Consider the following 27,943-nt stretch of genomic DNA (forward strand, 5'->3'; position numbering starts at 1 on the left):
GGTGCAATTGAAGGCGATATTTATCAGCGTCAAATCGCTTTCAATGAATTTTATTCTTTAGTCCGTAAAAATACCATCGCTAACTGACAACGTTAGTGGAACGAAGATGAATTGGGTCGGTGGCTTCACTCGATTATCCCTAAGGTTAGCCTCAAACCATGGTTCAAAAGTCTGGACTTGAGTCGGGACTTTATTCGCACCTTCTCTCGACTCATGTCCAATCACTGTTCGTTAGACGCACTACTCTTTCGTTTTAATCTTGCCGATGGCAATATCTGTGCTTGTGGCCAAGGTTACCACGACATCGAACACGTTGTTTGGTCGTGCGAGGAGTATCTTGTTGCCAGATCGAATTTAGAAAACTCTCTTCGGGCTAGAGGAAGGCAGCCCAATGTGCCGGTGAGAGATGTGTTGACTTGGTTAGACCTTGATTTCATGTCCCATGTCTTCATGTGTGATTGTCCTTATATCCTTATATTCTCCTTTTCCTTTTCCTTCGCGAGAAATCAAATCCCTTCTTACTATTGTTAGTAAGAATAAGGTGAAATGTAAATACATATTAGATATAAGATAGGCTTAAGGTGAAGGTGGAAGCTAGCCACAAATGGCTGCCACAATGGCGCTCATTTCTTTCATCTCCCTCCCTCACCTCTCGCCTGAAAATCAATAATTTTGCGAAACAGTGTGAAGAAAATCGTTTTCGCACACTTCCCATCAAGCAATATCAACCAAACTCTAATCGATTACTCACAAGATATTAAATTTTCATCTGCTTTCGCACCGTATAGTGAAGAACGTCGGAAAACTCGAGCAAGTGCTCTGAAAGTTAAATTTTCGTTTTTCAATCTTCTGCAATGGTTTTGTTTGTATTGGTGGAAGCATCGTTATTTTTTCGACACTGATGCCAAACAACATCATCGAAAAAGCTATAAAAACCACTCAATAAAATGTTATTCCGGAGTCATAGCGTCCCATGTCATGAAAATCAATAGAATAAAATTGTGTTGATATCAATACAATTATTATTTTTACGTTTAATGGGTCTATAATGTAAGTTTTAGCAACTTTAACATTGGGTAAGAAAATTGTATTGCAGAGCCCGGAACACTGCCACGGCTGCCTATGCTTTCAAAAACAGTAAACGGAAAAGTATTAAATTCAATCTAAATGCATCGCCCAACGAAGAGAAGGGTTAAGGCTTTCCAACGTGAATATGTGAAAACAATACGATCAACGAAGGAAAATATTAAGGAATTATCAACATCGAGTTACTATGCGGAAGAACTTGTTAATACCAAAAGAGCCCCAATTCGCATGTGTTATAAATTTGCTCATGTTATGCTCGCGTATAATCAGAATCATATGCAAATGCACCTTCTATATATATTTATATTTGCAATTGTTCATCGGAACATATCGTTCATACATTTTACTTTAGTATTGAATTGTTATTTGTTTTTTTTCAAATGTATTCAAAGACTCGTGTCAATGAAGCGCCACACAGTCTGATAAGTGAATTGATCTATTTACGTGTGCTTTGCTCTTCTCTCACAAACACTATTACCCCATTTTTACACGAGGGTTTACCTATACTACTACAATGGCTAGCTTCCACCTTCACCTTAAGAATTGAGTATGATGAATGTGAGCGTGAACATTGTGAACATATCTTTATATCCCATCCTTTTCCTGAAAAAAATGTCACCCTTCTAAACTCGAGCAAACCGCGAGTAATCGGTTCTCTACTTCATTAACATTAGAATTAATAAAAAATGTTTATATATACTTGTAACTATACAGATAGGAGTTTGGCTTCTTTAAACTTATGTAACTGAGCCTGTAAAAATAAACGATTTAATAAAAAAAAAGTCCTGTAAAATCTAGATTTTCTCGTATGTATATATATTTATAACGTTCGAATAATGTCAACATTATTATGGTTCAGATTTGTACATCAAATAATATCTTAATGATTATTACATCAAAAAACCATTAGAACGTAGTTCCTGAAGTCGAAAACAAAATGCGAAAACCTTCCATTCATTTTTACTATTTTATTATGTTGTTACTGGAGGCGTCTCCCTCTTATGTTGTTTGGTCGCGTTTTGTTTTCTTCTGTTTTTATCGTTAAATTCCTATCGCGGAACAAACCCTCTCATCGCTTGATACCATTTCAATGGTAGCAAATATGCGCCTTCAATTATATTTTAATGTAAAATAAAGACCTTGAAATGATAATATAAAAATCTCCACAAATGTTTTCAAAACAAATAACATATTGCCACATAGAGGAGAATGTCCCCCATTTTTTTTCTCCGTCTATAGGAAAGAAATCCTTACAGTCAAAACTATGTTTCATACACTATCTTTTTCGTTTCGTTTCTTTGTTTTTAAGAGGCTTTAAACTTTGCAGTTCATTCGCCTCCAGACCTATCTTTTTTATATTCCTATACATTACAGGAGAACTTGGTTACTAAGATTGTTCTACAGTAATGGTTCACTAACTGGTCTGCTTTTTAACTAGGCGAATGTTAACAGGTCCTTGGACCAGTTAAAAAGCAGAATATCGTAAACAATCGACGCCATATTCAAATGGAAGATTTGCTGTGAGGAGCATTCGAATGTAATTTGAAATGTTATGAAAATTGACATTTGTTTCGCATGACAAAAACATTGAAACAAACTACACAAAAATAATTTCCTCAAATTATATGTCATACCTGTTGTTGCACTCAATGCGAAACTTCCATTAGAATCCTTTAGTTTATACAATTTCCTGATCAACGCGAATCAAACAATTCGTTGAAGTTCCCTCGATTTTATTTGACGTTTAACATGTCGGACCAGTTCAAACGCGAATGTCGATAACTGATCTTCCGTTTTCGTCCAGTTAGTGAATGTTTACTGAACCAGTTTTACAGTTAACTTATAGATTAATAATTTATCGTAATATTTTACAACTAGAATAGACCTTCTCATGAACTGCCCTAAGAGCAATTAAGCTCTGTGCGACTCTCACATTACCAACGTTTCGCAATCAAGTCAATTAAAAAGAATCAACAATGAATAGTACAATTATGCTTGTTTTCTGCTAGCTTATTTAGGACACAAAGTTTGTTTTCTTGTTTTCACTGCCTCGTTCAGAATATGTTTGATTAAAATATTACTTAATAAGTGTCTGACTTGTTATTCTTGACGACATAGAAACTAATAGCGAACCGAATCTTAACCTTTCACTACTGATACTAGTGCTCGCTACAAAATTTGTAGTTCGCCATATGTTTATTTCTACTTGTGGTTCTAGCGTGGGTAGAGCAAAACTTGATGCAACTGACCCACATTCTCGGTAGAATTTTGGTGTAGACTATTGTTTTGCTGTTAGCATTCAAATAACCGATTCGACACTATTACACATTCTATGAAATATCCAAAAGAAAGACCTTTCTTCCTTCAAACAGTCGGTGTTTGAGGGGTTTTAGGGGTATTGGAACCAGGGGGTTCACTGTTTGCCGACATTTCTGGAGGGCTACCGGCCGTTGCCGATCCAATGCTCGCAGGTACTGCTTTGTCACGCTCTCGTTCGCGCCCGGGCCGGAATGCTTCCAACAGCGCATCGACACGGGCCTCGGTCGGTCCCCAGCGCTGGAAGGCAGCGTTATTTTGAAGCCAAACCACCATCGTGCCGTGGATGCTCTTAAAGTTTACCTCCGATCTGTAAAAAAAGTGAGAAAGGTTAGATAGTCCCAGAATATCAGTTTCAACTTTGCTAACTTCCATTGATTGGTATACATTGGAATTGGCACCTTTGATTCGATTTGACCCTTAAAATTAGCATAACAAGAAAAAATTTGATAATCAAAATGGTAAGATCTGAAGCCAATGTTTCCTTTTCCACCGAAGAAATGGTAATATTACAATGCCGCATTGATAAATCGTCACTCAATAATAAATCTACTACATTGCAAGTAGGACCTCCATACATTTCTATCGACGACGATGTACTAGGCCCGATCTTCATCGATCTCTGCCACATAGATGTCTCGAAAAACAGAATTCGATTTTGGAAGTATCGAGAATGGAAGATGCTCTATCACCTCAAACCCTAATCCCTGCATCTTCGCTACTGTCTCTCGCACTCTATGCGGAATGCAACATGCAACAATCATGCAACAAATGTTTGGGTTTCCTAGCAGCTGAGACATGGGATCTGCCTAACTTCTTGGTCACTATATGCTAAGCTGATGCTGATTTCGGTACCGGTGGTCGTTATCTATTTTTCATAGAAGCACCGTTTTGATTCGTGAAAAGGTTCTCTAGACATAAGGAAAACGTTCAGACGTTTAGATAAACTATGAATATAGCATTAGTTTTTTTCTTGATGTGGTGGCTGAGAGCAGACATACGTCCGCAAAGGGTTGAGGGTTGAATGATGGATCGATAATACGAGGTCTCACAGCTTGTATCGATTCCAGTAGATAATTGATCAACCCTAGTGTAAGAAGTACTGGAGCGTGCAGAGGTTAGGCAAGCCCTATATGAATCGTATCGTTCGGATAAGAGGCACTGAAGGTTCGTCTTCTATGGTTTATGCCTCTGCTGCTATTTCCTTGCCTTATGTGAAAAAATTAACCATTCAGTTCGAGTGTCGCTCTCTATTGGTGAGATATGATACAGGTCTGGAATACGTGACGGAACAACAGAAGATTCACCGAGCACCGTCTCGTCAGCCTGCGTATGAGGTGCACGATAAAATGCATGATTGGCGCAGTTGCTCCGTGTGAGTATATGAACGACACAGTGAATGTCAGGTATAGCAACCGGAGCATCTTTTCTACGAGGAAAGCATTACGGTGGTGATGAATATGATATTCAGTTGGCCATTGAGGGTGATAACTTTTGAAACAACCTTATACATGACTTCTCTCAGTCTGTTTAAAACGATGTCAGTGTCGGGTTACACAACCGTGTGACATCGATGCAAATTCGACCCTGACTATTTATCCAATTTCTACACATTTCTACACACATACACGTTGCTATGGATACGGTAATAAATAAAAAATTTCAATCCATCTTCGTCACTCAGAGAGTAACTACGTTTTATTATTCCGCTCCGTTTTCCATTATCCTGCGATAGGTTATGGGCCCAGCAGCGGAGTAAAAGTGATTTTATTAAACGGTTAATTATCGAGAAAAGTGATGGAAGGAAATCGATTCTCGCTGCAAAAGCTGAATAACAGCAACTATCCAACCTGGCGCTTCAAAATCGAGTTGCTGCTCGTGCGGGAGGATCTTTGGTACTACGTGGAGCCGGGAGTGAAACCGGAAACGGTGACACAAGCAACGTGGGATGCAGGTGACGCCAAGGCAAGGGCCACCATCGGACTACTAGTCGAAGATAACCAACACGGTCTGATTCGCGGATCGACGACGGCCAAAGCCGTCTGGACGGCGCTTCAAAACCACCACCAGAAAACCAGTTTAATGTCGAAGGTGTCGCTCCTAAAACGTATTTGCGACAAACGTTTCGTCGACGGCGCAGATATGGCGGAGTTTTTGTTCGAGATGGAGGAGTTATTCTCCCGTCTGGCCAATGCTGGCCAGGAACTGGCAGAAAACCTTACGGTTGCGATGATCCTAAGGAGTCTCCCTAGCTCATTCGACACTTTAACCACAGCCCTCGAAAGTCGTTCCGACGACGAACTAACATTGGAGTTGGTCAAGCGGAAGCTGTTCGACGAAGAGGCGAAACAGCAAGGTTCCAGTTCGAGTTCGGCATTGAAAGTCATTCACGACGGTAAGAAGAAAAAACAAATCGTTTGTCACTACTGCAAGAAGCCGGGACACAAGCAGAACAAATGCCGGAAGTTGGTTCGTGACTCGGAGAAGGGGTCCAAAAGTGCTGAGAAACCCTCCAACAAGAAGGAATCCGTGTCCTTCGCCCTAGCTGCAGGAGGAGCAATAGAAAGCAGTATAACCAAACCATGGATTGTAGATTCCGGCGCAACACGACATACCGTCGCTGATCGAAAGTTATTCCGAGAGCTGCGTGAAAGTGAAGTTAAATTTGTTAACCTGGCAGACGGCAAGCAAGCGGTCGTACGTGGTGAAGGTTCCTGTGTCATCGAGTGCGCAGATGAACAAGGTTTTCGTCGGGAAGTTACATTAAGTTTTGCTCTGTACACTCCTAGTCTATCTATGAACCTGTTGTCCGTACCGGCACTCGTCCAGAAGCAAGCCACGGTCGTTTTCGATGTCGCTGGTTGTCGTATTCTATATAGAGAGGTTGTCGTCGCCGTGGCACACCTTAAGGAAGGCCTGTACCAAATCAAGCAACCGGAAGATACTGTAATGGTGGCGGGCGGTCACCACAATAAAGATTGCAAGCACGTCTGGCATCGGAGATTCGGTCATCGGGACCCGAAGGCTATCGAACGTTTACAGCAAGCTGATCTGGCGGATGGTTTAACGATTTACGAATGCGCTGTTGACGAAAACTGTGCATGCTGTTTGAAAGGCAAAACTCCTCGCACTCCTTTCCCGAGCGAATCCAAATCCAGATCAAAGGCGCCCATGGATCTGGTGCACACGGACGTTTGCGGTCCGGTGGAGGTGCCATCGATCAGTGGTTATCGATATTTTATGACCATGATTGATGACCACAGTCGCTATTGTGTACTCTACCTATTGAGGGAGAAGTCGGAGGTCGCAGTCAAAATTGAAGAGTACGTTGCGTTTGCCAAAACTTTTTTCGAGTGGACGCCCAAGGCCATACGCTCGGATCAAGGCGGTGAGTACAGCGGAATGCAGTTGCGGTCTTTCTACAAGCGCGAAGGGATCTCAGTCCAGTACACCGCCGGCTACAGTCCGCAACAGAACGGGATTGTGGAGCGGAAGAACCGCTCGCTTATCGAAATGGTACGGTGCATGCTATTCGACGCACAACTGGATCAGCGATACTGGGCGGAGGCGATCAACACGGCCGTGTATCTTCAAAACGTGTTGCCTACGAAACCAGTCGACGTTACACATTGGAACGGTGTAAAACCCAAGGTCGATCACCTGCGAATCTTCGGTTGCACAGCGTGGGTCCACATTCCGAAGGCAAAGAGAAAGAAGCTGGATGTCACCGCACAGAAATTGATTTTTGTTGGCTATTCAAACGAACACAAAGCCTATCGTTTCCTCGACACAACCACACGGAAAATCCATGTGAGCCGCGACGTCAAGTTCATCGAGAGCGGCACGGACACCATTCCAACGGTTGAGCCGACACGAAGCAATCAAGCTGAGGAGGTGGAGTTTAATTTTCTGTCACGAAAAATTCCGAACGAACCCGAAGCACAACCCGAGACTGCAGAAAACGCTGAACAGGAAAGCGAGGTTGGGAGCCATTCGGATGACGATTTTTACGGTTTCAGCGATGAAGATACTCTACTTGGAGAGGAAATCAACATCGAGGAATCGAAACCAAAGCGATCTCTACGACTTATGAAAAGTTTCCCGCCCCAACGATTCGACGATGTCACCAACGTAACGAAGCACGTAAACGAAGAACCCCAAAACTACTCTGAAGCGATCAACAGTCCGGAAGCAGCTGCCTGGAAAGTCGCAATGAAGGAGGAGATCGATGCGCTAAAAGAAAATGGTACGTGGGAGCTCGTACAATTACCTCCAGGTCGAAAGGCGGTAGGTTGTAAGTGGACGTTTAAGAAGAAGGAGAACGAACACGGACGAGTGGTGCGGCACAAAGCACGACTAGTCGCCCAGGGATTCGCACAGAAATTAGGCCAAGACTACGACGAGGTATTCGCTCTCGTCGTACGTCAAACGACTCTCCGAACAGTCCTCGTTTTGGCCAGTAAGCAGCAGATGGTGGTCAAGCACCTCGATATCAAGAACGCCTATCTGTATGCGGAGCTGCAAGAAGACATGTATATGAAGCAACCCGCTGGCTTCGATCGACACGATGGCATGGTTTGCCACCTCAAGCGCAGCATTTACGGACTCAAGCAGTCCGCTCGAGCATGGAATAGGAAGATCGACGGAGTTTTCAAGTCCATGGGCTTCCACCAAGCTGAAGCCGATACGTGTCTGTATACCCGCAACTATGACAGAAAGGTGACCTACATCCTCATATACGTGGACGATATGGTCGTCGCCTGTAACTCCGAGGAAGATTTTGAGGAGATTCGTCAACAGCTCCAGCATCACTTCAAGTTATCCTGTTTAGGCGAACTCAAGCACTTCTTGGGGATTCACGTGACGAGAGACGGTGACCATTACACTCTCGATCAAACAAGTTACATCGAAAAGATGATTCGACGATTCGGACACGATGAAGCCAAGCCGTCGAAAGTGCCGATTGACCCCGGATACCTCAAGCAAAAGGAGGAGTGTGCATTGCCTACAAACACGTCATTCCGTAGCCTGGTAGGCTGTTTGCTTTACGTTTCGGTCAACACCCGACCGGACATTTGCGTATCCGTCTCACTGCTGGGCAGAAAAGTTACAAACCCTACAAACCGCGACTGGACCGAAGCCAAGAGAGTCCTTCGATATCTGAAGACTACAAAGAACCATCGTCTGCACCTGGGATCCGGATGCGGCGAGATGGAGTGCTTCGTGGACGCTGTTTGGGCCGGTGACGAAGGAGACAGAAAATCGCATTCCGGATTTCTGCTTAAGTTCGGCGGCGGTCTTGTCGACTGGGGAACACGGAAGCAAACATGTGTCGCCCTTTCCTCGACGGAGGCCGAATTCGTAGCGTTGGCGGACGGATGTCAGCAGCTAATGTGGTTCCGAAAACTACTGAACGACTTGCAACAAGCTCAAGCGAAACCTATCATCGTATGGGAAGATAACCAGTCGTGCATAAAGATTGTCGAATCCCAACGTCTTGAGAGACGTTCCAAACACATAGATACAAAGTATGCTTTCACGAAGGATCTACACCAGCAGCAAATCATTGATCTGCGTTACATACCAACCGAGCGCATGGAGGCCGACATCATGACGAAGCCGTTGGACCGTGTGAAGCTAGACAGACACCGAACTGCCATCGGAGTCAAAGATCCAACCGTGACATCGAACCAGCATCATTGAGGAGGAGTGTCGGGTTACACAACCGTGTGACATCGATGCAAATTCGACCCTGACTATTTATCCAATTTCTACACATTTCTACACACATACTCGTTGCTATGGATACGGTAATAAATAAAATTTTTCAATCCATCTTCGTCACTTAGAGAGTAACTACGTTTTATTATTCTGCTCCGTTATCCATTATCCTGCGATAGTCAGGTACCCATTGTCAACTAGAGAAATTCTTGGCGTAAATTGAATTGTCTTGTTATAGGACCTCTGTCTACCTGGTTTTGTAGTTGATCTTGGTTCACGAACTTTGGTGGACGAAACAATTTAAAGTACGTTTTGATTTGACGATTGAACATGGCTGGACCGGCGAAATCGATTTTTTTCCATTTCGATTTTTTGGATCGATTCTTTGTACTTCTAAAATCACGATGGTTTCTTTCGATTTTTTCGATCGTAGAATTTTTTTTGTATATTTTTATGCGGTACCGCGTAAAAAAACCAGTACAATATCACATCTCTCCCTCAGCTTACATTTATCTCTTATATATTACCAGAGCATATTACGGTTATAAGTGCTTGTAACGGAGCTTAGCGCTTATGAAGGAAATTAGTGCCGCACATAATCACGATCCTTACGTGGATTTTAGGTGGGTAACGGGGAGCTTACCGGGCGGTACCACGGGACGGGGGTTTCACGGACAGCGATTTGTGAATGTCTCTTCATGTCTACTTAGCTCTGGACGGTCCAACAGTGGTACTGCACGTGCATCGGCAGTAGGGTGTACAAATCACAAGGGAAGGGACAACAACAGATGACCTCATTCGTGAGAAAAACCGAACTATAGCTACCAGTAACCAACGAAATTGCAGAAAAAACTACGGGTTTTCGAAAGCGAGCAATATTAATCTTTTTACTTCCGTTCTACGTAAAGATAGTCCCATTTGATATCTATCATTAAGTGACATGGTTTTTACGCGAATTCTCGAATTACGCGTTTTTTTACGCGGATTTTCCAATTAAAGCGTGGTTTAGAGTTCCCGTTAACGTGTACATGAACAGGTGGTGAAATAGTACGATCATTTCACGGTGAACTACACTGCGAACATACAACTAAAAAAATCGTGGTGAATAGAACGATTTTGTTCACGTTCACGTACATATTAAAAGTTCGGCAGTAAACGTGAAGTAAATAAACATCGATCTTCAATAAAGTAATTCGGATAAAATATACAGTTGTTCACGAATCAACCCGAAGCAACGAAGTTTTTCAACCCGTGCAGAGATCCGATTGAATGAAATTGCATCCATATCAAAATTTTCATTGAAAACTTAATATATCCTTTCACAGTTCACGGTGAAATAATTTTCAGAATGCCTTGAGACATTCGAACGTGAACATGAACGGGGAAATATTTTGACGTCTATATTCACCACTGTTTTCACGTTCACGTTCAACGAAGTCGGTGAACTATGGTGATTTCACCAACATCTCGATTCCACGGTGGAAATTCAGAATCGTTGTGAAATATTGGATGAATCCATTTTTTATGAATATGATCTATGTTTCACTATGTTTTTCAACTAGAAAATGTTTCTTCCTACCGTTTCAAGATGTTCTCCTCGCGTTTTATATATGGAATGATGAATTATTAACAAAAAAGTGTTTGTTCGCGTTCATGTTCACGGGAACTCTCAATTTTCAAAGGCGACTGTGGTGAGATTTTTACCTTGAGTGAACTCTAATGAACACCGACTCAATTCTCCTGGGCGATGGCAGTGAATAAACTTGCCTTTTTGTGACCCTTTAAGGTAGGTTTAGAGTTCCCGTGAACGTGAACGCGAACAAACACTTTTTGGTTAATAATTCTTCAGTCCATATATAAAACGCGAGGAAAACATCTTGAAACGCTAGGAAGAAACATTTTCTACTAGAAAAACATGTTTAAACGCAATTCATATTGATAAAAGTGGATTGATTCAATATTTCACGATTATGAATTTCCACCGTGAAATCGAGATGTTGGTGAACTCACCGTAGTTCACCGACTTCGGTGAACGTGAACGTGGAAACGGTGGTGAATATGGACGTCAAAATGTTCATTCGTTCATGTTCACGTTCGAATGTCCCAAGGCATTCTGAAAATTATTTCACCGTGAACTATAAAGGTAGGTTTAGAGTTCCCGTGAACATGAACGCGGACAAACACTTTTTTGTTAATAATTCATCAGTCCTTATATAAAACGCGAGTAAAACATCTTGAAACGATAGGAAGGAACATTTTCTAGTTGAGAAACATGTTTAAACACAATTCATATTGATAAAAGTGGAATAATTCATATTTCACAACGATTCTGAATTTCCACCGTGGAATCGAGATGTTGGTGAACTCACCATAGTTCACCGACTTCGGTGAACGTGAACGTGAACCGTGGTGAATATAGACGTCAAAATATTTCTCCGTGTTCACGTTCGAATGTCTCAAGGCATTCTGAAAATTATTTCACCGTTATCTTAAAAGAATATGTTCAGCAATTCTCAAGTTTTCAATGAAAATTTTGATATGGATGCAATTTCATTCAATCGGATCTCTGCACGGGTTGAAAAACTTCGTTGCTTCGGGTTGATTCGTGAACAACTGTATATTTTATCCGAATTACTTAATTGAAGATCGATGTTTATTTACTTTACGTTTACTGCCGAACTTTTAATATGAACGTGAACAAAATCATTCTATTCACCACGATTTTTTTTAGTTGTTTGTTCGCAATGTAGTTCACCGTGAAATGATCGTACTATTCCACCACCTGTTCAAGTTCACGTTCACGGGAACTCTAAACCAGGCTCAAAAGGATATGTTTAGCAATTCTCAAGTTTTCCATAAAAAATTGATATGGATGCAATTTCATTCATTCACGGGTTGAAAAACTGCATTGCTTCGGATTGATCCGTGAACAACTGTATATTTTATCCGAATTACTTTATTGAAGCTCGATTATCATTTACTTCACCTTTATTTGCGAACTTTTAATATGAACGTGAACGTGAACCAAAACATTCTATTCACCACGATTTTTTAGTGATTTGTTCGCAATGTAGTTCACCGTGAAATGATCGGTGAAATAATTTGCAGAATGCCTTGCGACATTCGAACGTGAACATGAACGGGAAAATATTTTGACATCTATATTCACCACTGTTTTCACGTTCACGTTCACCGAAGTCGGTGAACTATGGTGAGTTCACCAACAACTCGATTCCACGATGGAAGTTTAGAATCGTTGTGAAATATTGAATTAATCCATTTTTTATGAATATGATCTATGTTTCACTATGTTTTTCAACTAGAAAATGTTTCTTCCTACCGTTTCAATATGTTCTCCTTGCGTTTTATATATGGAATGATGAATTATTAACAAAAAAAAGTGTTTGTTCGCGTTCATGTTCACGGGAACTCTCAATTTTCGAAGGCGACTGTGGTGAGATTTTTACCTTGAGTGAACTCTAATGAACACCGACTCAATTCTCCTGGGCGATGGCAGTGGATAAACTTGCCTTTTTGTGACTTTTGAAGTCGTATCCTCTTTTGTTATCGACTAGTACGAGCAATGGAAGCCAAAAATAGGATTAGGCATTTCCAAAGGATTTGATTCATTCGCCGTTCCAAACGGGCAATTGCTACTCCAGATTCAAAGAAGTCATCATATACATTGTGAAAATTTTCGGACAAAAATAGGCAATTTCGAATGCAATCCAGTTAAACTGTACATTTTGAAATAATTTATATTTATTATTAACATGTAGTCAGTTCAAGTATTTGGTATGCGATTACTAATGACAAGAATATACATCTTTTGCAGCCGTTATAACGCGGAACAAAATAAAAATGTATGTTTACAAGAGTTGACCATAACTGATACGAGAAACTCAATTCCGCATACCGTTTCCTTTCTCTAAAAACACATATCAGACTATCAAAAACTACGAAAAGCTACTCAAGTAGTTAAAAATCGTATATGTTTAATCGACTTCTTCCATGTGTGAGGCATCCTCGGTGTCATCCACTAGTGGAGGAACATCTTCACCGGTAGATGCGGCTTGAATATCATATGTGCTCATAGCTTCGTCCTCATCGATTCCAAGCCCCAGTTTGACCATACGATAGATGCAAGATGCGTGCACACCGAGCTCATCCAGTGAAAATCCAGACGATAACAGCGCAGTTTCGAACAGTAGCATTAGAAGATCCTTTACAACTTTATCATTTTATGTAAATTCTTTAAATGCGATAATAAATATATCCTACCTTGATGGCTTTTATGTGGAAAGACTATAAAATTGATGATTACGCGTATGTTAGAAAGAATAGTCAACCTTTTAACCAAACTTAGCGAATTTTTTACGGAATTAGCACCGGACACTAAGTCAAAACACGAATGCGGAATCAAAATACGGATACAAAATTAAAACAATTGAAAAAACATACAATAATATTAATGCAAAGGGACTATGAAAAAACAGATTTGAAAATATATTTTGTTTATCTTCTTGTCCCAGTGATATTATTTTTCATCAATTATAATAAGAGGAAAAAGATTATAAAGATGAACGAAATTATCTCCTGTACATATTTGTAACAAGGAATGAAAATTTTTAAAATCAGAAAAATATATATTCATAAAACACACTGAATGCATAGAGCCTTTGCAAAAAACACAAGCTTTGACCTATATTCCAATAAACACTCCACCATTTGTGATTCATTAAGTATTTTACTCCAAAATGAACCTCTCATGTCATGCCAATCGCCTTTGGTGATACAGTGACCTGGGTCATGTGACTTTGAGAAGTTCATCGCTGTCACATTCCATTCGCGCAGGAGAATCAGGCCCAAGGTATAACATTCCTAATAATCATATCAATGATGATTAATTGTTGTTCATAATTGACAAATATCCGTTATAGTAACGTAGGGTGGAGTCAGCTTTGTGGTAGATGCAAGAGAGATGCAAGATATGTAATATGGGTGGAACATAGCTTGAACCGTATAACCACTGTAGCCATTGAACAATCGCCACTTTGTCACAAAAATTCGATTCATCGTACAGTTTTTCAAAAAATCTGTCAATGTTGCGGATGAGCTCAAGTCCTTCTTCCTTCTCTCATTCTGGAGAGCTCAACACCAAGTTATCATAAAATTATGGGGAAACTTGACAAATAAGATCTGTTAATAGGGGGCCCCATTTCCAGATAATCTAAGCTTTATTCAAAATGGAAAGTTCCAGAAAAATATATTCTTCATTTTTTCCACAGTAAAAAGATGGGGAAAATTTATTCTGAAGCAGTTTCAACCATCGCTCTAAATCGGCGACAAAAATGTTACAGGTGCTTCCAAAAGAGTTTTCTTCTTTATTCTGCGCCGCGAGGTAAACTTTTTCGCTTGATTCTGGAAGCCACCCTACTTTTTATCTCCTATCTGATACCGGAGTCGATAATCGATGTATCGAAAAGTAGTCTTAAACATTTAACAAGGTATTACACACAAACGGGTGAACTTTTTTTGTCGTGCGATCAGAGCACGCTTTGTTTACATGTCAAAATTCGAAATACAAGTCATTTAGACGCGGGCATAAAGTTGTTTTCGAAATGTCGCGGATTGATTTAAAAATTTAAAAAAAAATTCTGGGTGTTACATACCACGAAATAGCAAAAAAAATCAAAGTTTGTCCAGAATGTGTTAAACGAATAGTCGCAACATTCGGTACTGAGTGTTCTTTCGAGGATCTCAGCAGAAGTGGACGACAACCCGGACCAAGTAATCCTAGGACCGAAAAGTTGTAAATTATATTCAGAAGAACAGGGATGCTTTTATTCGTGATTTGGCCAAGAATTTCAAAACCAGTGTTGGGATGATTCAGTGGATTAAACAGAGACATGATCTAAAGACTTATGAATCATGATGTGCAAGATCGCGCTAAAACACGAGCTCGAAAGCTACGAGGGCAGTCCGATAAGTACTTAGCCTATAAAAAAAAAAAAATTTGGAAAAGTGGTAATTTATTTCTCAACATAGTCTTCTTTTAGATCGATACACATGACTCAGCGAAGCTCCAACTTCTTTAATCCATCTGAAAAATACGTTTTCTCGAGGTCTGTAAAGTAGGCCTTCGTGGCGGCAATGACCTCCCCATTCGACTCAAATTTCTGTCAGGCGAGTGACTTTTTAAAGTTTGAAAACAAAAAAAAAGTCGCGTGGGACCAAATCTTGAGAATACGCTGAATGGGGCAGCAGTTCGTAGTGCAATTCGGCCAATTTGGCCGTGGCGACGGCGGAGGTGTGAGCCGGTGCGTTATCATGGTGGAAGAACACTTTTTCCTTCGCCAAATGGGGCCGTGTTTTCTGCAATTCGCCGTCGAATCGGCATAGTAGAGCCCTGTGACCGTTTTGTCCTTCTCCTGGTAGTCGATGTAGATCACACCTTGTGAATCCCAGAAAACGGTGACCATCACCTTTCCGGCCGATAGGACAGTCTTCGTCTTCGCCTTTCGACTGTTCCTTGGTCTCTGGTGTGTATCAGTGGATCCATGTTTCGTCGATGGTCACGAAACGACGCAGAAACTTCTTCTGATTGCGCTTAAACAGTATCGAACACTACTCTGAAGTGGTCTCACGGTTGCGCTTGTTGTCCGGAGTGAGCAAACGCGACACCCATCCCACCGACAGCTTTCTTATGTACAAAATTTCATGCAGGGTATGACCCACGCGGTCTTTTGAGACGCCTACTGTTTCAGCTATCTCGAGTACCTTCAATCGGCGGTCTGCCAATACGAAATCGTGGATTTTTGTCACGTTATCCTCCGTGGTAGCCGTTCTCGGGGCACCTGAGCGTGGCTCATCAAGAAACGACCACGTTGAACTCGTTTAACCAATTTTTGACGGTCGCCATCGAAGGAGAAGAGTCACCGTATACAGCATCCAAGCGCTCTTTGATTTCGCTGTGCGATTTTCTTTCCAAAAACAATAATCGAATCACCGCCAAATATTTTTTACCTGAGTCATCTCTCGTCATTCGACCGTACTCAAGAAATTTAAAGTATCAGCTGTTATATACAATTCGAATACACGTTTTGCCTCTATAAGATAAACAAAACAATATCCGTTTGAACTGGACAAATATTAATCATATTCAAGCATTTCAAATTGATTGATAAGTACGAACGTTGGTGCGGTTTTTTGCTAAATTAGTCTTATCAACTACAAATCCTTACCTCGGTATACAATGCTGCAGCCCATGGCGATAATAGTGTTCCATAGCGGTGACAACCACCTGTTTACGTTTGAAATGGCTATCCTCTATCTTAGATATGCACTGCAACGGCGGATCTTTCCATTCTTGTAGAAAAACTATGAAGCTGAAAAGCCAACACGAAACATTAATGTCGGATAACATTTACCCTCGGACGGAAAAATGGATCCTCACCTCAGCGGATCCGTTGAATCCGTCAGCAGCCGATCGATGTGCTGCAGCGTTGCGTCGATCAGTTCCTCACAGTATGGTGGATTCACCTGGAACGAACCCGATACCGGCTTAAATTCCAGGAACGGTCCTCTCGAACCGAAATATGAATCCGTATCGCCAAAGGCGGAACAGTACTGTCGGAAGTAGCAGTTAAGCGGACTGGCGAAACACTCGAAGGTCACCCCAAAATGTTGATGGAGACACTCGAAAACTACCGCTGGCAGGGCAGCCTGCGTCAGTTCCGGTTCCTGTTGGTTTGGACTCACATTGCATAGGAAGGTCGAGTAGCGCTTCAACATGCAGTATACCCGGCCAATGAAGAAATCGAACTTTTTGTCGTCGAAGCAATTAAAGCGGTAAAGTTGCTCCTGTAACAAAAATTTATGCCAAAATAAAATATCACGCGTCAAAAAAAAGAATAAGAAGACTCCACTCACCAACTTCTGAAGATGCAAGCTGTTGATCGTGTGGTTATCGGGTCCCTGGATGGATGCATGCATATACTTTATGCTCATGTGATCCCTATCCGTGTTGTACTCGATTTGAGGCATCCGAGGCGTCGGGATGGCAAACTGCACGGGATAGCACCAAACCTTCCGCACGAGGGGTGGCTGCAGAGGTTGTGTCAACTCCTGGATGCCACTCTCTTTAAGGATTTGACTGTGACGATCACGAATCGCCTTCGCGTGTTGTGCCGACAAATGGTAGATTTTTGTGCAAAGCTGTTCAACACTGTTCCGAACGGTTTCTACAATGTGCGGTTCGCACTGTCGCTGCAAGTGGGTCAATCGATCCTGGAAATCTTCATAACTCGCCCCCACGGTCTTCCGCAACCATTCGTAGGTTTCCTCGGCGTTCCATTTGACCACTTTTTTGCTTTCGACCGAAGCGGACCGTTGCTCGACAATTTTCTTGGCGGCGTCGCAATAACGTGATAACTGTTTCCGCGCATCACCAGTGAACTTTGGCTTAACGATCTTAATCGGAATGTCACGTATGATTTCCCTGTACATTTGCTGTGAGATTTCCGGCTGGCAGACGCTCGGAAGCATCGGATCGCATCCCCGATCAATTATCTTTCGCTCCATCAGCCAGCGGTTGAATGAACCCGCCGGGGGATTGATCGATTCTCGTTTGGTGCATAGATCTTCGTATGTCTTGTATAGCCGTATGGTGAGCAGCCCCCGCAGAGCTTCCACTTCTGGGTAGGGGTGCGCAAACATCGTTGGAATGCGATCGTACATAACAACGTTTGTCGGAATTTCCAAATCCCACGGTCCAGGCAGGACATATTTCTTCAAAGGTGGAGCACCAGGTACCTGCTGATGATGACTCTGGATGTCCTCGGATGCCCTTCTCTTTAGCGCATTGTTGTTGTTTGGCTGAGAAGTGGGTCCATTTTGACCAGCATGGCAAATTCCGAGGGGATCTGTTAAAGGATCAAATTGCTGATTAGCTCGATTCAACATCGGTGGCTCCCACAGTGATTCGCCAGTCAATTTGTTCCAAAAGTAGGGTCGCCCCTCGCGCTTGGACCAGAATTTTCTCCAGCCTTGATTAACCAACTCTGGATGAAGCTCCTCTGAATAGCCTGATGCTGCTGTCGATGGATTGGGGGCAGTCTGGGGTGTGTGTGACATATCCGGGGGCGTCGTTTTGGTCGGTGTCAGTGGCGCCGCAGTTGTCGTGGGACTTGTGGCCTGGTGCTGAAGTGGTTGATGAAGATGCTGCTGGAGTGGTGGCTGCGAGTGAGGATGCTGCAAAGGGGAGGGCGGTGGCCCATGTTGAGGATGAAGTTGGTGATGGTGTTGCATTTGATGGTGGTGCTGCGGTATCACATGCTGCGGTTGAGATTGCTGTTGCTGTTGTTGATGGTGTTGCTGCGGATGTGCATGCTGATGTTGGGAAGCGCCAAGATGCTGCTGGTGCTGCTGCTGTTGCTGCTGTAGCTGCTGGTGATGTTGCTCGGCCAATGCCGGATTCGTTAGCTGTTCCCATGCTGAAGGCCCGGCAAGCACAGTTTCCTTACTGTTGGTGCTTATGTCGTTCATGGTTCATTGGCTGGATTTACTTCAAACAGTACAAGAACTGAAAAAAGAATATGGAACTTGAATCACGGTGCGTAAACAATGGCGAGGAGGGGCGATGCAACATATGTTCTGGCGAAAACTACACAAATAGTTCTTTCATTTTTTCATATCCTCAGACGGTTATAAATGTATTCTTCCATATGAGTGCATTCATGGGACACAATTTTGTTATGCGCGTAGTTGCTTCGAAGTAATCCGAGGCAGAAAAATCCATATTTAAGCGAACGATAAGACGGATCTAAAATAACCAGGTCCCTTCAAGAAGAACTCGGCCTTAGATCTCGATTCCATCACTTTTGACGAATCTCTATAGCTATACATTGTACTAATATTTAAACGATGTGTCAAAATTAGTGATTAATAGTTGTTCGGCCGGATAGCCGGATCTCGAGCGACCAGATATTCGGCTCTTTATTAGCAAATACAAAATTGAGAGAAACGGCATGTGACATGGTGCAAATAAAGTGTTAAATGTAAGAAAGAAATGAACACATTTTTAAATAAAAATTTTGAACGAATATTACATTTTTCGTTTAAAATACGCAGTGTTGAAAAAAAATCATCTTCGCTAAGTTCAAATGCATAGATTTTCGGGCTATTGTTGAATCGAAAACCTATTTATTCCAAACGAAAATGAAAATGACTGATCCAGATAACCAGTGAATATGAGCAAATGAATTTTTGTTTTTCAATATTTTTTTTTTAAGTTTATTTTTCTACCTAGTGTCATTTTCATCTTGATTATTCAAGATGCCACAATTGAATATCAGCTGTTGTTTACTTTTAACCTGAGGTAGCTGTGTGAGGTTGGCTTTTATTTATACCGTTGTTACTGTCTCGCCAAACAAAATCCTGCGCGATTTCTTGCAAAGTTCGTTTCATCGAACTCTGGCGTTTTTGTTCAGCCTGACTTGTTTTATTTTTGAATTTTGACTCAAAATCAATGCCAGAACGAATATCGTTCCGAATGTGATGAATATCAATTTGTTGCTTTTGATATTCAAAGTATAAATAACAGCGAAGCTATGAACCCCTCTCAATGCCGCATTCATTCATTATAGCAAATTTGTTCATGCATCAGCGATATGAACAAAATGAACTCGTTTGCTATTGTCATCAATATAATGAGGGCAGTGTGTTTCAAGAAAAAAAAGCCATTTACACTGCAATAAAATCATATTCGTTACTCGTGAATATTTGTACGCAAAGCGGTTAAAGTTTGAGTTTTTTTAAATTTAACAATTTTTTTCGTGATAATATTAAATCTCGACAAGCAATGCAATTTTAAGACATTTGACATCAACAATTTTTTTTTGAAAATTCCGGTTTTCGGTGATCTTTCGTTTTTCAAAAAAAAACTCAAATTTTAACGTCTGTGTTGATGATTTAGCCCCACATTTAGCAACCTTGCCGTTATCACTGACGCAGAGGCTAGATAAGGGAACTGACACAGATACCACAAAAATGATATGAGGTCAATGCAGGTCAGTTGAGTGAAAAGGAAGATTTTTTGTACTTCAATATAAAAGAATAATTATTAACAAAATTTGGATTGTATTGTAAAGAACTGGAAATTATTCTAAAGTTAATTGCATTTTGAGTTGGAGGAGCTCACTCACGTCTGAATGAATAAATGTGATAGAACATTATTCAATCGAACTTATAAGTAAGTTTTATATAGTTATTAATTTCTTTATTCGATTGATTGAAATCATTATTAGGGCTTAGAAAGGAACCGAGAATATTTGTTCGAGGAAAAGAAAATTGAAAGGCGTATCGAATTTGAGAGTTAATATGATAACCTTCCTAAATACTGTATTAATAAATATTAAAATTCTAGCTTTAAGCACTACGCTAAAAAGAATCGGCGTTTTGATTCTATTCCCGAACAGTCTGTGACACTAATAAATGAAGTTCCAATGAGCTAATACTTTGCATATGGTATATTATCGTGCAAATCAACATTTCGCAACAAGTTCCGAATGAGAAATCGAGATAACTATTTTTATTGGCATTTGAAACCATACGTTTCATCTCGTGTTTTGGGAAGCTTAGATTTCTAAGTCCCAGAGTGTCGATTTTAGACAATTTTTTTTTTTTCGAGATGACACTAGATCTCGACGTTCCATGTAATTTTAAGACATTTGGCATCAACATTTTTTTTTCGAAAACCTCAATTTCCTTTACTCCTCTCTTGGGTGATTTTTCGATTTTCAAAAAACTCAAACTTTGACCACTTTGCGCCACTCTCCCTTAAGTCCGATTGATATTTTGCATAGGTTGTTTTTTCGAGGTGGGGAACATTTTTTATGGGGTAACTTTTTGAAATTCGAGATGATTTCATTGGCACCCTAGGGTACACTTACCTCACTACAAATCGAAATTATTATGATTGGCGACAAATTCACTAATTTGAAGACTCAACTGTTAGGCTTGGTGGAGAAGTACGTTGGGCTTTTATATATTCGAGGTAATTCCACATGTTCCTGCATTAAAAAAGTATTTGGAAAAAGACAGGACTGCACAAAAAACACCGAACATACTTCGTATGAGAACATAGTTGAACGCTTGAGATGTCGTTTTATCTATTTAGAAAAAGATTGAAATTATCTGATCGCAACCTTTTTAGACCCGAGGTTCAGGTCAGACCATTTAGGTGTTCTCGAAACGTAAATAGACAGACAAAAAATCATTAAAATCAAAATCATCTTACGAAAATATCTTGAGATGAATCTTTTGAGCTCATTGCCGTCTTCAACGAAACGTTAAACGAAACGAAAGCGATGGAGCTAAATAAAACATTGATGATATGACTTGATAATAATTCAATTTCCATAGCATTTTGACATGTCAGTAAACACACATTATTTTTAAACACGTGTGAATGATGTTTATATGCTATACTAGCTCGACATTTTACTGATGCCATCATTCCGATATGAAACGTAGCATCATAAAAACATTCGGTGTTGATGGAAAAATCCTCTCAGCGTTGGTATTTCCGCACGAGAGACCGAAGACCAATTTTACTTTGGTAAAAAGTTCCGTAAACTTACCCTTACCCTTAGCAATTTTTTTTTGTTTCTAGTAATATTGGTCCAATGCCGAGTCTGCTGGAGTTTCATTGATACGTACAAAATCCATCAATATAATCAAAAGCTTCTCTCGAAGAAGCTTCTTGGATGCACCATGTAAAATATGCAATCCGTAGCTACCCAAATTCAAAAGTTTTTCTTCTCCATTTTGAAAGTCCGCGTGAAATGACCAATTCTCTTCCATCGACGCCAGAAGACATTTGTTCAAACATATACTTACCAGGCCTTCTTTAAAAGCTGCAAATTGATCTGATGACGTCCCATGAACATTGACGTCATGTAACTTTTTATCGCCTCCTTCTCTTCTTCATTTCAAAATCTCACATTCAGATCCATCTGCAGCCTCTGTCAAGTCTTGTTCATAGACTCGCCGAAACCAACGCAAGTGTATAGCTTGCAAAGTTTCATCGAGCTCAGATTTAGAATACGAGGCAAATCCAAACATCATCCTTTTATAACGCCCTAATGAGACCTCAGCCTTTCTGGCTGTCATGAAACATTCTTCTCAATACAACCATGTCTATTTCAGCAGTGCGGAGTGATTTGTGACACATAACTTCTTTCAAGAACCCAATGGGATCTCAGCTTTGATAGTATGGTTTTCAAGCATGAATTAATGGATAGTCTCCGAAGAAAGAAAAAGGAAGGTAAGGCGTCGTGCACAAATTACGTAACGCGAGAACTGTAATGCAACCTATGTCACAGATAACAGTAATATTTTCTGTAAAATAGAAAGCATTTGTTATAAAAGAGATGAAAACAACTTAAAGATTTCATCGTACCAGCAAAAACAGTGCAAATGTAGAAACCGTCAACTTTGCGCTGTTTACCTTTCTGAATGGATTAAATTCACATACAGGCAAAAGCAAACAACGTACAGTAGAATCCCGATTTTCCGCGAGCGGATGATCCGCTGTGCGGTTATCTCCTCCACTAACAACTTTCCCTTCCTTGATAAGCGCTAGGGAACCACGCTATAGAGGCAATATCATACTAACATTCCTTCCCTTCCTCTTGTGACTGTAAGGACGTGGCCGGCGTCGTTATTGGCTATTTAATGCTCGAATCACCGAAAGTTGTACAATAAGAATGGTTTGCTACTCCCAAGCGTCATTCAGTGTGTTCTTTGTGCACGTTCGCTGGTTCAGGTCAATCACGGAGAGCAACTACGAAGTGTACAGTCTACCCAAGCTAAAGCTCAACCGCTCCTCTTAAAACTTAGAAAATCGTCTGCCAGAGCAATGCTGACTGAAAATAAATTGTCGTTCAAGGGGTTCAAGTAATAACCTGAGCTCAATTATTTCATTAACAATCGCAAATAAAATTACACAGAATACCTGTCTTGTTAAAAAAAACGCTGGACAAAAATGCCTAGCAGGAATAGGAGCATATGAGACGAGTTGAAGTAAATAACACGAAGTAAGTAAAACTTGTAAATTGCGAATGTCTTCTCTAGCAGTTATTGTTTTTGTTTTATTGTTTTACAATTCATCCATCGAACTTCAAGGTCTACATGAATACTAAATTTAAACTACATTTAAAATTTGATCACGGAAAACTTTAGTGCTTACATTGAAATCAAACAAATAATAAAAAGAATTAAAAAGAACACACAAAGATGAAACTGGTTCGTACTGAGCATAATCTGTTCGGTGTGATGGAAGTCGAAGGAAACTCCGCTATCTGAGTGGTCATGGTACGACGTTAATATTGATTCGAGTGAGAATCCATGGGGCATCGATCTCGCCAAGAAGTTCTCCGTCGAATGTGGCTTTAATTATGTTCCGTCTCTGGGAGCTGATTTTGGTTTTGCCATGGCAGAAATCTCAATGCGTACCTCAGAAACTTCGATTCTATTCTCCCAATCCTTTCGATCCATACCCTGCGAAAGGGGCTCCATACTACAACCGTTGTTTCCAATGTGGACCGAACTAAACTAAAATACAGAGATCTTAAGCAGTATGGGTCACGGAATTCTGCGGATATCCGGAAGATGAACCCTAAGTCTCGGTTGGCTTTGTTGATGGCATAGTCATAATGTTCACGGAAGTTCAGCTCTGAGTCCAGCATTAAACCGAGATCCTTCACAACGCGTGTCCTTTCCAATGGTTCATTCCCTATGCGACAGGTACAGATAATAGGGGGTTTCTTCCTAGTGAATGAGATGACTGTGCACTTCTTCACGCTTATGATCAGATAGTTGCGACTGCACCAACTCGCAAAAATGTCTATGATCGTTTGCAACATCCTGCAGTCATCGACAAACTTCACATGCCAATATATTTTGAAGTCATCGGCATATATGATTCGACATCCCTGGAGCACGGCATAGCAGACATCATTGAAGAACAACGAGAACAATAATGGTCCAACCTTGTGGGACACCGGAGGGTTTAGTAAACGGTTCAGATTCGGTAATCCCTAACTTAACGTTAAGCTGACGGTTTGTCAAGTATGGTTCCATCCATTTCACAAGATTCGTTGCCACTCCCAGGCGGTCTAGCTTGAACAGAAGGATTTTGTGGTTCACTCTGTCAAACGCAGATTTTAGATCCGTGTACACCACATCGACTTGCCCTCCCTGTTCCATGGATTTCAAGCACAACGAGGTAAATTGTAGTTCGTAGCTGTAGACCTCCCCGGGAAGAGACCATGTTGATCTTGGGAAATATATGATTTTGCAATTCGAAACATTTCATTGCTTATCAGAATTTCAAATAATTTGGATCCTGCACATAGTGACGTCACGCCGCGGTAATTCATTACATCATTCTTGTGGCCCTTCTTGAACGCTGGGAACATAATGGAAAAATCGTACGAAGACAGTTTTGATGTAGAATTTGAAATATAAAAGTTAGAGCAAAAAAACCGCTTTTTTCATGGTCACCCTAATGCAACCTAGGAAATAAAGAGCTAAATCGATTTTATTAAAAGATAGAAAAAAACCTTGTTCTACAAAGTTGTTTAAAATAATTGAGGTTATAACATTGTCGAACTATGTTTATCCCTGTCCATAAAGATAAGAAAGTTAGATTTTTTATTTCATCGAAAATTTTGGTGTCCCTATTTTTGATAACATAAAATTGAGCGCTCTATCATATGTAACAACTTTGTCGAAGACAGTTTTTGTCTAAAGAATAAGTATCTCCCACAAAGTTGTTTTTTTAACTAAGTTGCATTACGGTAACCATGAAAAAACTGTTTTTACACTAACTTTTATATTTAAAATTCTTCATCAAAATTGTCTTCGCACGACTTTTAGAGCTTATCAATACCAACATTTTGCGATGCAGAATTTGTCAATATATAATAATCCTGCTCAAAGTTATTGATTGGTTTTCACCCAAAAACTCATAATTTCAATTTTAATAAACTCAAATACATAAAATAGCATATCTTTGAAAATCACATATTATATAGAGTGAAATTTGTTCTTTCAAATTCCGTCAACAAACTTTTTTTATGTTTGCCCCAGAAAGAATGGCAAGCAATTGAAGAGAACGTATTTTTTGGGAAGAAATATCAATAACTTTGAGTGAAGTTGAGATATTGACAAGTTCTGCACCCAAAAATGTTTGTATTAGTATGTTCTAAAAGTCTTTCGAAGACAGTTTGTATGTAGAACTTAAGATATAAAAGTTAGAGCAAACAAACAGTTTTTTTCCATGGTGACCCTAACGCAACTTAGAAAAAAGGCGCTATATCAGTTATTTCAAGAGATAGAAAAAAACTTTGTTCTACAAAGATGTTTCAAATAACTGAGACTATAATATTGTCGAGCTATATTTACCTCTATCTATAAAGATAAAAAAGTTATATTTTTTATTTCATCAGCAATTTTGGTCACCCTATTTTTGATAACATGAAAATGAGCGCTCTATCATATGTAACAACTTTGTCGAAGACAGTTTTTGTCTAGAGAATAACTGTCGAGCTCTAAATGCTAATTTCAACTTGAATGCATCTCCTGGACCATTGTGCAATGGTTCTTGCTCATTGGTTTTTCCAGGTGGTCGACACGAGTGAACTGCAAATAATCGATCGAATCCTACTAAACGTAGATCTTAGGTATCATTGGAAATAAACAAAGAAGCGAGCGGTTTCGTGATTATTATTTTTTTCAAATGGATGTTAAGTATTATTTGAGCCGTGTTTAGTAACAGGGAAAAGTTGCTCTGAATAGCACAATGCGAACGTTCTTTATCAAAAAGCCTTTAAAACCCTGTCATCTTTTCGAAGGATGTTTTGAAATTTTCAATAATGAAATCCATATCCTTGAAACTAGGGTGCTAAACAGAAGGAATGCAGCTTTTGCAATTGAATCTTTTTGATTCAATTTAATGTATTCATTTTTGACAATTGCAATATTTTATGTTTCATATATCCACATAAAAACAATACAAGATAAATAAAATTCTCAAATTCAATTGAATGGGCATTTGTTGATGCGAAAAAAGTATATCTAAACAGCCCAAATTGTTGCGGAACCAACAGTGTATTAAACGCACGTATTTCATAAAACTAGATTATGAAATGATAATCTAATCCTGAACCACCTGATCCGGCCGGCCGTCAAGAACCAACTGACGCTAATCTTCATCATGCGTATGTCCGTTGCTCGTTGAAATCTAAAATTAAAGCAATCCGCACGGCGCTCTCCCGGTCGACTCTAGAAAAACAAGCAAAAAATGCATCAAAATACTAAACCACATATTCGAAGCGAAGAAAACAGAAACAAACAAATCCCGATCCGGAGCCGACCGACCACATGGGCCGGCACTTCCGGGAAGCTCTTCCTAAGGGCCTCCTTCCCAATAGGTATGTCCTGTTCGCTAGTCCGCGAGCGACTGTTCGATTTCTCTTTCGAATTCAGTTAAATCTCTGTGGCGTTTGGTGTTTTGTTTGGCTTCGTTGGGTGGTGGTTAGGCAGCAGCAAAAGTCTGTAGAAACAAAATAGATGACGATGGGGTGGCGAACTGTGAGCGTCCGAGACAACGCGTACACGGGTGTGTGATGGAAGGGAGAGCGCAGTGGGAGAAGAACCGCAAGCACAGGACAAGTTTGACGCGAGGAACAGTTAGCAATTTGCATGATTGCCAGTATTGTTTCGGAATATTTCGTGACTGAGAAATTTAAATATTACGCTGAAGTTTTCAAATCATTCACATATAATTTTCTGTTGTATATTGCCATGATCCAAGTTCAATGATGTTACATATAGCATTGATAAGTTTGGTTTTCGATTCATCATTAGCTAAACTTATACTTCTCCACGCAAGAGACACAAAACTACCAATTTAGCCTTGCACTCGGGACTGGCAGCACTGCCTGAAGAGGGACAGCAGAGCTGAATGACGAAGAGTGTTGTTTCGGTATTATAAAGATATCGCTACGACGCTGAAAGTAAGCAGAAACAATTTGAACGCTTCGATGTACGGAACGCCCTGTACGTGGCGAAGCCGTGGAGAGATTCTAATGCTGATTCCGGAGACGCCCGCGCTCACGCAAACTTGTAAGTTAATTTGTCGTTAAACAAATTGTATTCCATTTGCGATATCGAACATTTTGCTCACAACTTAATTCACACACAGCAAGCGATACTCAGATATATTTTTTATATTTTCCATGGAAAAAAATACCGAGTTTGCCATCAATACTCACTCTACAACGATACAACGCAAGGAACGGGTGCGATTTTCCGCAGCGGCTTCAGAAGCGCGAAAATTTTTATACTCCAGAGATCGATTTGCACTTTTTAACTTCCGCACAGCGAATTCTATAGAAATATTTTCCACTTTTCGATTATAGCTGTTCGGAATACACAAAAACACCCAGCAAGACCGTCCAGCTGCGGTTTTCGCGGAGTTCATTAAAATTTTCACTCGCTTGCACAAAAAAACTGCCTCTAAAGACGGGCAAATGTTTAACTTAAACTTTCCACTGCATACTGTACACTTTTCAGTCGTACTTCATCACTTCATCATTTCCGAACACATCAGCTTTTCACTCGCACTAAATTTTCCCGCTAATACATCGCGCAAAAAGTACTTTCGTACGAAAACTTTGCCAGCACAGAAAACCGCTGCGTTCTTCTGCCGTACGCCATTTGCATTTTCTGATCATTCGCGTTCCTCGATTGA

General features: G+C 40.5%; 1 protein-coding gene across 1 annotated transcript; it reads right to left on the reverse strand.

Moving 5' to 3' along the window:
* Positions 1 to 1,881: 1,881 nt before the first annotated feature.
* On the reverse strand, positions 1,882 to 27,943 carry LOC129771548 (mRNA (2'-O-methyladenosine-N(6)-)-methyltransferase). The gene is made up of 5 exons (XM_055775299.1): positions 27,465 to 27,943; positions 17,056 to 18,706; positions 16,580 to 16,986; positions 16,368 to 16,511; positions 1,882 to 3,712 (listed from the first exon to the last, which is right to left on the reverse strand). Exons 2-5 carry the CDS (start codon positions 18,667 to 18,669, stop codon positions 3,451 to 3,453), a joined length of 2,427 nt encoding a protein of 808 aa, XP_055631274.1. The 5' UTR covers positions 18,670 to 18,706; positions 27,465 to 27,943; the 3' UTR covers positions 1,882 to 3,450.

Source organism: Toxorhynchites rutilus, chromosome 2, assembly GCF_029784135.1.
Source record: "Toxorhynchites rutilus septentrionalis strain SRP chromosome 2, ASM2978413v1, whole genome shotgun sequence".
Classification (NCBI taxonomy): Eukaryota; Metazoa; Arthropoda; class Insecta; order Diptera; family Culicidae; genus Toxorhynchites; species Toxorhynchites rutilus.

Coding starts and splice junctions, on each gene's coding strand:
- LOC129771548 (XM_055775299.1), bottom strand. CDS start 18,669: ATGAACGACATAAGCACCAACAGTAAGGAAACTGTGCTTGCCGGGCCT. Junction 16,987..17,055: donor GCTTGCATCTTCAGAAGTTG/GTGAGTGGAGTC, acceptor TTTTTGTTACAG/GAGCAACTTTACCGCTTTAA. Junction 16,512..16,579: donor GATTCAACGGATCCGCTGAG/GTGAGGATCCAT, acceptor TTGGCTTTTCAG/CTTCATAGTTTTTCTACAAG.